The sequence below is a fragment of the Aphis gossypii genome, chromosome 2 (genome assembly GCF_020184175.1).
Source record: "Aphis gossypii isolate Hap1 chromosome 2, ASM2018417v2, whole genome shotgun sequence".
Lineage (NCBI taxonomy): Eukaryota > Metazoa > Arthropoda > Insecta > Hemiptera > Aphididae > Aphis > Aphis gossypii.
This window is the reverse complement of record NC_065531.1, coordinates 44,259,274-44,270,964: the sequence shown is the minus strand read 5'-3', so window position 1 is coordinate 44,270,964 and position 11,691 is coordinate 44,259,274. Positions and strand designations below refer to the sequence as shown.

The 11,691-nt window shown below is 26.6% G+C and overlaps 1 protein-coding gene across 1 annotated transcript; it reads left to right on the top strand.

Annotated features, from left to right (window-relative positions):
- Positions 1 to 4,051: 4,051 nt before the first annotated feature.
- On the top strand, positions 4,052 to 11,156 carry LOC114130600 (leucine--tRNA ligase, cytoplasmic). The gene is made up of 19 exons (XM_027995602.2): positions 4,052 to 4,234; positions 4,308 to 4,526; positions 4,599 to 4,811; positions 4,879 to 5,043; positions 5,112 to 5,368; positions 5,439 to 5,664; positions 5,725 to 5,943; positions 6,031 to 6,171; positions 6,236 to 6,360; positions 6,422 to 6,609; positions 6,689 to 6,827; positions 6,947 to 7,220; positions 7,282 to 7,420; positions 7,494 to 7,602; positions 7,686 to 7,935; positions 7,997 to 8,251; positions 9,348 to 9,563; positions 9,632 to 9,866; positions 10,728 to 11,156. The coding sequence occupies exons 1-19, from the start codon at positions 4,232 to 4,234 to the stop codon at positions 10,934 to 10,936; spliced, it is 3,582 nt and encodes a 1,193-aa protein (XP_027851403.2). The 5' UTR covers positions 4,052 to 4,231; the 3' UTR covers positions 10,937 to 11,156.
- Positions 11,157 to 11,691: the final 535 nt, after the last annotated feature.

Here is an 11,691-nt window from a genome sequence, read left to right as displayed (position 1 = left end):
CCTTCCACTTTTTAAAATATTATGTTGAAATGGATGAACTATATAAGTGTTATAGATGTACATAAAAGTATAATTAATATTAATTATTAACTAAGGAAACGTAATTGATGACATATCGATAAAAATTCAAAAAAAAAATCATAATTAATTTCATAAAATAATTGTACTTTAAAATAAATAAATTGACAATTTTATAATATTCTATTGATGATATCAAGAACAATTTCCCAATTACATCATGGATGGAACGTGAAACTTTAAATCGAGAAGACGTTGGAAAAAAATCAAGCATAATGACTATTTCATTACTAATACTCATATTTAGACAATATTACTCCAGAAATAAATAAATCGTATCTTATAGAACAAACCATGATAATGAGGTTTATACGGTTGCGATGAAACGGCATCAATTACTATACGAGACATAAGTCTCATAGCGCAGCGTTGACTTAACAATTATTTAGGTAGGTACATCGTCGCCACGAGTATGTTACTCCGATTTTAATAAATACAATTATGTATATGAAAGCAGTGTTAAAATAATATATTCTATGTATGTGAGTGGATAAACATTTTCAATAAATTAAAAAAAAATTTGGTTAGAAAATAATATCTATTCAATATCATTAATTATATTGTAAATTATTATTGAAGTTATATACAAGCACTTGATTATAATATATATTTAGTAATATTGTTAAAAATATAAGCGTTTTCGATTTAAATTTTAAAATTGTAAATACAATAGAAAATTGATAAAATAAAATAAATTATAATAGGTATACGTCAAATGTACCTAATGATGAATGTGTAAAACAAAAAAGGTGATCGTTATAATATTCTTTTTTTTTTAACGCGAAAAATTAGAAATCCCAGATAATATTTTATTATAAATAATTTTTCATAGGTGCTGTAATATTTGAATAACATTGTTTTAGTGTGTTACAATGTATAATTTTGATAGCGCGATTAAAAATAAATTATAATGTACACTGTAGATCTAAAGTATAAAATTTAAAAACTATTTTAGAATCTATGATTTAAATTAGAAATTTGAAAAAATAATATTTTCGTGATTTTGAAAAACGTTAACTTCAAATATTTATAAAAAAACTAACTATGATTACCTAATATTTTATTTAACATAAAATCAAAAAAAAAAAAAATGTAAAAATGTTTATAATAACTATTATAAGGAACAAATATTGTATTATATCTATAAGAAAAACTATAATATTAATATTTTTGGTCTGAAGTTTCTGAATTACAATAAAATAACATTTTTTCAAAATCTATATAATTAAGGTTAATAAATATTTCAATTTAATTTCAATTAGTTTTTTTCGAGTGTTTTAGTAAAAATACCCCAAAGTTAAAGATAAAATTATTTTCATATTTTCAAAAAAATGATAACAGACATAAAAAATTATATTTTTTATAAACTACATTCATCGATCCGCTCAGAATCTAAAAACATCCATTCCTTCGTTATTATTTTATATTTGTTTAAAATAATATAATATACAATATTATAATAATTATTATCAATTACAATCATAAGTAAGTGTTAACCATAAATTACCAGTGTAATTTACCTTACTGCAATCAGTTACGAATATCCAAACGTCCCAAACAATACTATAACTGGATGTCGGTCTTAACATAATACACAAAATATAGGTACCTACTACATTTTAACTGATTGATGCTATTAAGTTATAGTTAAATAATAACGATATCGTCGATATCATAAATCTTGGCTCGTTATTCAAAAGTTATTCCAATACTATTATTATAATATTATCTATCAATTTAACTATACGTCACTACTATGTTGATTCAAATCGAGAAAATTGTTTGTGATATTCTGAAATTGGGTCACTAATTTTGACACTGCAAACTAATTCATCTTTCAGTTCTATCACTTTATAATAAATTATATATCAAATTACATGGCTTATGCTGATAGCCGTCTGAAAATAGTTAAAATTTCAAATTACCTGCCTAACCAATTGAATATCAATATCTCTCTAGTGAATTATATATTAATGAAGCGTAATTCAAAAATATTTACGTATTTGCTTTTTTTAATTATACTCATGATTTCTTACGGTACCTAAAAGATATATTAGGTATACGTTTCTTGATAATGTCCTTGTGAAGTAATTACCATTTTTAAACAAATAACTATAATATAAGTTTATTTTTAATATGAATGCACACTATAAGAGTTCGAATAGTTAATACCACGTTCAAAATTACATTTTTAAAAACCAAAATTGGCAGTCCCCCCCCCCTAAGCGTCAAATTTAATTATATTTCTTTATACAAAACGTGTATATTTTACATTAAAATCACTTTAGCGATTGGTATAATAGCTTGATTTTGCAAAGACTCTAGACAATTGTCATTGATATTATTTAAAAAATAATAATACAAATAAATACTTTAAAAAAAAAAATTCAGTTTTAATTTGCCCCCTTGAATGAAATCCTAACTACGCCCATGAACAAAGTATTTACATTGTACATTCATTAAATATAATATGTTAATAATTATAATCAATATAATATTTGAAGACGTACCTATGTATAAATGGATGTGAGCATTGGACCAATCTCCAGAGAAAACAAAGAGTTGAAAACAAAATAATTATGTTATTGTTATTGTTATTATACTATTATTTTAAATATCGGTGAACGCTGGTGGCAGTCTAATTAAATCTCTGACGGTTGAAATATTATTATAATCTATGTCGATATTTCAATAAAATGTAATTATTAATGGTACCTATTATTTGGAGTAAAAATAAATACTAATTATCATAATAATTTTTAACTAATATTATATTTATACCAACCCATAAATGTTTATTTACGACCCTCCCGGCACCAATATTCAATCATCAATGGTATATAAATATATATATAATATTATACCATTACTCATTAGTATTCAGTAACATTTATGACAAATATATAAAAAAAATTCCATTTCGAATAGGTACCTACATGAATTTAATACTTTAATTTATTTTTATTTATATTTTATCGATTATTTGTAAATTTTTATGTAGGTACCTATTCAATATTAGAAATTATCAAAAAAAGTTGATTTATAATTTAATATTTTGATAAATATCAGGCTTATGAAAATGTTTGGAGCATACAGCATATTGTCTGAACATATTACCAATTGAGCATAAATTCAGGAGCGGATATGGCTATTTTATGTCACCGGGAATTAAATTTAAGGGCCCAAATTTTTTTTGATCGCTTCGCTCGGATTGTATTTATAAAACAAGTGTATATTCTTACTCTCATATTATTTTATTTTTTTATAAAAGTATTCAGTCATGATTAATACCTACATTAATGTTTTTTATATAAATCACTTTAAGCAATAACCTTATTAATAATATCATTAATGTCAATGCTATAGATTTCATTAATTATTATCTTTTGTGTATAATTACCTATATACAATATGTCCCTTGCACACATTTTATTTATTTTTTATTCTTCTAGTCTTTAGAGTCAAATTGTTCATTATCTTCATTAACATTTTATGCTATTGATCAAATTATTATTCATCATTTTCATTGGCATTATTCATAAGCATTAAAAATAAGTCAATAGATTAGGCTTTTGAAATAAAAATATTGTATTTAAGTTTTAAAGAAGTTTAAGAAACTAATCTTAATGCATTGAAAGTTGAAACTCAAATTTACAAGTGGTAACATATTTTATTAAATTTAAGTTGGTTAACCATTATTAATAAATTAACAAACAAAAAATAATTTACCTCTAGCTTATAAATTTAATTTAAAAATACAAAACCTACACTTACAGGCTATATATTTTAAACCATATTATAGATTCAATTTTTTTTTTTTTTTTGTTTGATCATTATTTAAAACTTAATTAAAAGTAAAATAGGTATTAAGCCATTTAAGCTTATTTTTATATGTTCATCTCTTTTTATCAGCTTATCACTAATTGGCTATGTTCGTTATCATTTATCACGTTAATATCAGACTATCAGAAATTCAGAGCATTTGTACCTGACAACGTGCATGTTTGCGGGACGTCCTGATTTTCCGACATCGTTTACTCGTGACTTATGCATTCGTGCCTCGTACAGACGTTAACATTTTAAATTCGATAATTACAGCCAGCAGGTGTTTTACTCCTATGAAATAGAACTTACAGCATTAGTATAATCAGTCATGGTATGTTTCGATTATATGAAATTATTGGATGTTTTTTCCGTTTTTATAACTAGACATTTTGTAAATTTTATAGACCGAAACCCGTAAAGGCACTGTCAAGGTAGAGTACCTGCGACAGATTGAAAAGGAGATCCAACGTCAATGGCACGAACAGAAGATACATGAAAACAATGCACCACCGTCCACAAACACCAAGAGGAACGGTGATGATAAATATTTGGCTACGTTTCCTTTCCCATACATGAATGGCAGACTACATTTAGGACACACATTTTCCCTTTCGAAATGCGAGGTATTTTGATTGTTCTTATGTTATTTAAATGAGTAAAAAACATAAAATTTGTGTAAAATTTCTTGCTTTTAGTTTGCAGTTAGATATCAACGTTTAAAAGGCAAACAAGTCTTGTTTCCATTTGGTTTCCATTGTACGGGTATGCCTATCAAAGCATGTGCAGATAAATTAAAATGGGAGATTCAAACATTTGGCTGTCCTCCACGCTTTCCAGAATCAGATGATGAAGAAATAGAAGTTGAAATAAATACAGATATTATTAAGGACAAGAGTAAAGGAAAAAAGGTTAATATTACAAGTAATTAAATATGAATAAAACTTGTAAATTTCATTAGCGGAAATTGTTGTATAGAGTAAAGCAATTGCAAAAGGCAGTAAAGCAAAGTATCAATGGCAAATCATGAAAAGTTTGGGTTTTGAAGATGATGAACAAATACGAAGTTTTGAAGATCCTTTGACGTGGTTAAATTATTTTCCTCCGTTAGCTGTCAATGATCTCAAAAGTATTGGTATTCATGTAAGCAAGTTAAATTAGATCTCGGTTCAATTTCTATTATCTTAAAGCATTTTAATTTTGATATTTAGGTTGATTGGCGCAGAACGTTTATTACTACAAATGAGAATCCATTTTTTGATAGTTTTGTTCGTTGGCAATTTTTACGTCTTCGTGACAATAATAAAATAAAATTTGGAAAACGGTATACTGTTTTTTCACCAAAAGATAATCAACCGTGCATGGATCATGATAGAGCCAAAGGTGAAGGCGTTGGTCCTCAAGAATATACTTTAATTAAAATGAAACTAGTTCAACCCTATCCTGAAAAACTCAAATTCACAAAAAAGTATTAACATATTATTAATATTACATAATATATTAACAATAAATATTAAATTTACAAATTAACTGTCCAGGTCTTTAAAAAATAAACCAGTATTTTTAGTTGCTGCTACTTTACGACCAGAAACAATGTATGGTCAGACCAATTGTTGGGTTCACCCAGATTTGGAATATGTTGCTTTCAAATTAAAAGATGAAAGTATTTTTGTCTGTAGTGAAAGAGCTGCAAAGAACATGTCATATCAAGGGTTTACAACAAAAAATGGGGAATATGAAATTATCACTAAACTAAAAGGACAAGTAATTTTAAACAATAATCCACTTATATTTTAATAGTTGTGTCACTTACCCATATTTTAGGATATTTTAGGTGCCAAGTTGAATGCACCGCTTAGTTTTAACGACATTATATACACCTTACCAATGTTATCAATTAAGCCTGATAAAGGTACTGGAATTGTTACAAGTGTTCCTTCCGATTCACCAGATGATTATGCTGCTTTAACTGATTTAAAAAAGAAACCTGCATTCCGTGAAAAATATTATATTACTGATGAAATGGTTCTTCCATTTGAACCTGTGAGTAATTGTTAGATTTTAAATACAATCAATAAATATTTTTTACATGACATCTGTAAATTATATGTAATAATATAATTTTTTTAGATACCTATTATTGAAATCCCAGACTTTGGAAATTTATGCGCTGTTACAGTGTATAATGAATTAAAAATACAAAGTCAAAATGATAAAGACAAATTACAAATAGCTAAAGAAAAAGTTTACTTAAAAGCATTCTATGAAGGGGTAAATTTTAATTGAGTTAAATTAGAATATTTGTTATTTATATTATATTAATTTCAAATTTTAGATACTTATTGTTGGCGAATTTAAAGGACAAAAGGTTCAAGATGTTAAGAAAGCTTTACAAAAAAAACTTACAGACTCCAAAGAAGCTGTTGTATATTATGAACCCGAAAAAACCATAATGTCTAGGTATTTAAATATTTTGATTGTGTAATTTCAGAAATATATTTTTTAAATAACTGATTTGTAGATCAGGCGATGAATGTGTTATTGCTTTATGTGATCAATGGTATTTGGATTATGGTGAATCAGAGTGGAAAGCAGCTGCAGAGTTGGCATTAAAGAATATGAATACTTATCATGAAGAAGTAAGAAAAAACTTTACATCGTGTTTAAACTGGTTACACGAATATGCCTGTTCTAGAACTTACGGATTAGGTAATGAAATCATATTTTTTTATCTTTTACTTAAATTCCATTCGTCAAAATAATCTTATTATATATTTAAATATAAAAGGAACAAAATTGCCATGGGATGAATATTGGTTAATTGAGTCTTTATCTGATTCTACAATTTATATGGCATATTATACTGTTGCTCATTTTCTACAAGAAGGTACATTCAAAGGAGAAAATGGTAACAGTTACAATATAAAGTGAGTCAATGTAAATAAATAATAATCAATACTAGATTAATGTTAAATGTTAATTGTCAATAATTAAAGGAATAATATCTTGTTTTTGAAATAATCAATCTATAATATTTGCACTTTAGACCAGAAGAGATGACTCCAGAAGTTTGGGATTATATATTTTTAGATAATAAAAGTTATCCTAAACAATGTAAAATTAATAAAAAATATTTGGATGTTATGAAAAATGAATTTGAATACTGGTATCCGGTAGACTTGCGATGTTCTGGTAAAGATTTAATTCAGAATCATTTAACATTCTTTATATACAACCATTGTGCAATTTGGGCAAAACGGCCAGATCTTTGGCCAAAGAGTATAAGAGCAAATGGACATTTATTATTAAATTCTGCCAAAGTAAATTGATGTTTTTATATTTTTAAATGTTGATTATTATTTATGTTCTATTTTATTCCAGATGTCTAAATCGGATGGAAATTTTATGACTTTGGAAGAAGCGGTTAATAAGTTTAGTGCTGATGGCATGAGGTTTTGTTTGGCCGATGCTGGAGATGCAATTGAAGACGCAAATTTTGTTGAAAATATGGCTGACGCAGGTATTTAATTTTTTAATATTTTGAATAGGTATTAAACTATTTTGTATTTAATAAAGACTAATCATTTGTATAGGTATTTTAAGATTATATACGTTTATTGAATGGGTTAAAGAAGTATTAGCTTCAGAGGCTACACTTAGAAATGGACCAACTGATTCGTTTACAGATACTGTATTTATGAGGTAACTAAAAGCCTTACTTTTTATAAATTCTATTTTATTAAAAAACTTATAGATAAGTTGTTCATCAAAAATATTTTTTCTAGTGAAATAAATCTTAAAATTCAACAAACTGGTGAATATTATGAAAAACTTTTATTCAAAGAAGCTTTAAGAACTGGTTTCTTTGAATTACAAGCTGCCCGTGATAGGTATCGTGAACTATGTGGCAATCCAGAGCTTGGAGGTGAATGTATGCACAAAGATTTGATATTCCATTTCATTAAGGTTCAGACTATTTTGTTAGCTCCAATTTGTCCACACGTCTCTGAACATGTTTACCAGCTATTAGGAAACGTAATTTTTTATAAATTATTTATTTTTTTATTTTTTTATAATAAGGTTTTTAATTTAATAGAAAGATAGTGTTGTCAAAGCAAGTTGGCCACAAGCCAATGAAGTTGATTATAAGCTACTTCAAAGCGGTGAGTACTTGATGGAAGCAGCACATTCATTTAGACTTCAACAAAAAAATATTTTGAACATTGGAGCGAAAAAAAATCCAGCCAAAGCCAAAGTCGTGGAAAAACCGACAAAAGCCATTGCATGGGTTGCTAAAACATTCCCCCCATGGCAAACGACAATATTGGAAACAATGAAACAACTTTATTCGGTATGTAACAATTATTTGTTTGTAGGAGATTTTAGGGAAAGTCCTTTCATCAGGATGTTAGTTTTTCTTTTAAGATAATTGCAAACTGTCTTGTTGTCAAGGAGTTTATTATATGGCAATACCTTTAAGTGATTACATATCAGTATATAAGTTGTATGTTTTTATGAATAGTGCAATGATTAGTATGGATGCGGAACTATCATGACAAAAAACTTTCATACACAAATGTAATAGTCAGTGAAAAAAATTTTTTTTTCAAATTATGAACATTTTTTATGTTATATCAATTTATAAATTAATTGGATCACTATCTGGAAACAGATTTAAATTTTCTATTAATTTTTCTTTAGAATTCCTCTCACATATTTACTAATTTATTTAATTACATGTCATAATATTCCAAATTCCTGAAATGTTAAGATCTCATAATAAAATTTAGGTGAGTTTTAAATTGGGTAGGTCTTACTTGGGTATGCTTCATCAGAAATTTAAATCGGTTTTCAAAAACCTTATTGCATTAAAAGTTTACGATACACTTAAAAAAACGTTACATACTCGTATGTTGTCCCTAAATTACAAAAGTATAACATATTACATGAAATTTTTGCGATTCGCATTTGCTAAACCAATTTTATATTGATAGCTTTGTTATTAGAACGAATTGATTTCTAATTAAATACATAGGTATTTGAAATTAATATCTATGATTGAACTTTGATTCTTACATTATTTTAATTTAATAATTTTTAATTAATCAATTTTAAATGTTAGACGCAGAAAAATTATTTAGAATTTAGATATAAATAATTGAGGGAGGCGACATAAAAACTCAAAAAAATTTTATCTTAATTATCGTTTATAATTTGTTCATGTGTGTTTTATAGCTGCATAATAAGTACTATCTGTGTTTATAAGCTGAGTATAGACTAAATAACTTGAGTATTTCACTAAAGATTCCATATTACAGTAGGTTTGTAGGTATTTAATATATAATATATAGGTACGTCAAACGGTGTGAGGGCCACAGGCCTTTATATATTATTATTGTGTATAATAAGATAAGTTTTATTTAAAACACAAAATATTGTGTATGCAGGAAAACGGCAATATTTTGCCGGACAATAAGACCATTTCATCTGCTTTGGGTAAAAAAGATTCGCTGAAAAAATATATGAAACGAGCTATGCCGTTCGCACAAATGGTGAAAGAGAAATTGATCAAGGTTGGCGATTCTGCTTTCAACATAAAATTAGATTTTGACGAAAAGCACGTTCTTGAAGTGAACAAAACCTATCTAGAAAACACTTTGGATGTTAGTATTTTATTTTATTTTGTACACATTTTGCTCGCCTCACAACAAAATTTTTTTGTCATTTTCAGTTGGAACATTTTGAGATTAAATACTCTGATAGTAACGAAGCACCTGAAAATATACGTAACGAATGTTGTCCGGGAGAACCGTATATTACGTTTTTGCCTCCAGACTCATCGTTAAATCTTCTCATCGTCAATCCACAGCCGCAAAAGGCGTTTTTCAAACGGGAACTTGCCGTCTATGATGGCGACACTGTCGAAAAGCTGATCAAGAGGCTGAAAAAAATAGATCTAAAACTGAGTAAGTTGACAATTACTACGTTTATATTATTAAGTTGATGTTCATTGCAGAGGAAGCCCATTAGGGCAATCACCCATTTAAGTTTAAGGCAAAGGTTATTGTAGGTTGTAGGTATAATATAATCTATAATGATACATAATAACATTTAACATTTTAAGTACCAAGTGTTTTAACACTTTTCCCCAATTTTTCTCTCAATTTATTAGTCGAAAAACATTCAGAGAAATATTTCTGAATATTTAATGTTAAGTAACTTTACTATTATTGGCTTAAATGTAATTATACCATGACTGATGACTAGTGTTTAAAAAAAAAAAATGTCAAGTTTTTTTACATAGAAACTGAAAAACTGAATTTTGTAAAAATTGTCGTAGTACTCAAAAAAAAATTTCAAAAATATTTAATTATTTATTTTTCATATTGTTAGTTGTTTTTGACATGGAATCTGGTAAAATCTTTTATACTCAGGTGCCTAATTTGGGGGATCATTTAAAAAAAATTGCTTTAATTTCAATCAAGACCTAATCGCCCTCATAGTTTATCATAAAAAAACTGAGAAATTCCAAAATTTATAGAAGATCAAACCATTCAAAGTTATTCGTGTAAATAAATAATTTAGAAAACAAAATCAATTATTTTTTGCAATATTAATTGAGAATGTAATTTGTTCACATTTCTTATTAATTTATGGACGGCGCCCCTGATCAATCAAATGTAGTTTAAACCGTAAAATCAGTTACTCTTTATGAACATCAACTAACTGCATATTATTATATTATAACATCCAAACTAATCCACAAAAGATATTGATTTAATAATAACATAATTAATTCATACCCACAACACTTTTTGGTTAACCAGCATCCAACAAGATAAGTTTATGGAGATACAAAGATCCCGTTTTGGGACCAAGGTTGATACCCAATTACTTACAACCGACAGAAAACAGCATTATGATGACATCGGAAACAAAATTTTTCATTGATACTGAAAAGAAAATCATTGGATATGTTGACAGCCAGTTGAAAAAACAACCGCTTGGAGATAGCATAATCTATCTTGTTCAGTAATTAATTTGTGTCATGTATGTTCTACTACACCTATATTCTGTTTTATATTAATTTAATTAAAAAATTGTTCTAACTACTGACTAATCTAGTAGTCACAAGGAATACATGTTATCAATAGTAATGCCTCCTAACTTCCTTTTCATACTTTATTGGGAGAGGAACTCATAACGAGTACATTACTGTGATAATTTATTGAACATAATAAATATATTTCATATTACATTGAGTAGAAATGTTTTTCATTATTTAAACATTGATATGATTTAATACTTTTATCATATTACTTTTAATTTATTAGAATAGACAAGTTAAACGTCTTTATACGTTGTAATTGATGGTACTGTACAATTATTACGTTTCAATATATAGTATACATCACTCATAAAAATAATTATACTTGTGCAATATTATTTTCATTTTATAAAAGATCAACACTATTGAAACAAAACTTGTAAGTCAAAGTTACTTACAATATATCATAAACAATCATAGGGTTTCCGTGTTTACAGTTAGTCATTATTATGTGCATTTTTCCATACATGGAAAGAATTTAATAATTTTTCAGCTTTATTTAATCTATTTAGATAAATTTGTTTTTAATACAACTATTTAAATACGAGAAACAATTGAACAAAATTTAATATTTTTGATTTTCTTGTTAAATTGACCAACAAAATAATATTTTTAATGTGATCGATCAAACAAATGAAAATTGAAAATAGAACTGTATATTTATAATAAAATAATGTACAGCA

What these genes read in the sequence shown, in the direction of transcription:
- LOC114130600 (XM_027995602.2), top strand. An exon ending in ACAGATACTGTATTTATGAG is followed by an intron (nt 7,603 to 7,685) that starts GTAACTAAAAGC and finishes TATTTTTTCTAG; the next exon opens with TGAAATAAATCTTAAAATTC. An exon ending in ATCTAGAAAACACTTTGGAT is followed by an intron (nt 9,564 to 9,631) that starts GTTAGTATTTTA and finishes TGTCATTTTCAG; the next exon opens with TTGGAACATTTTGAGATTAA.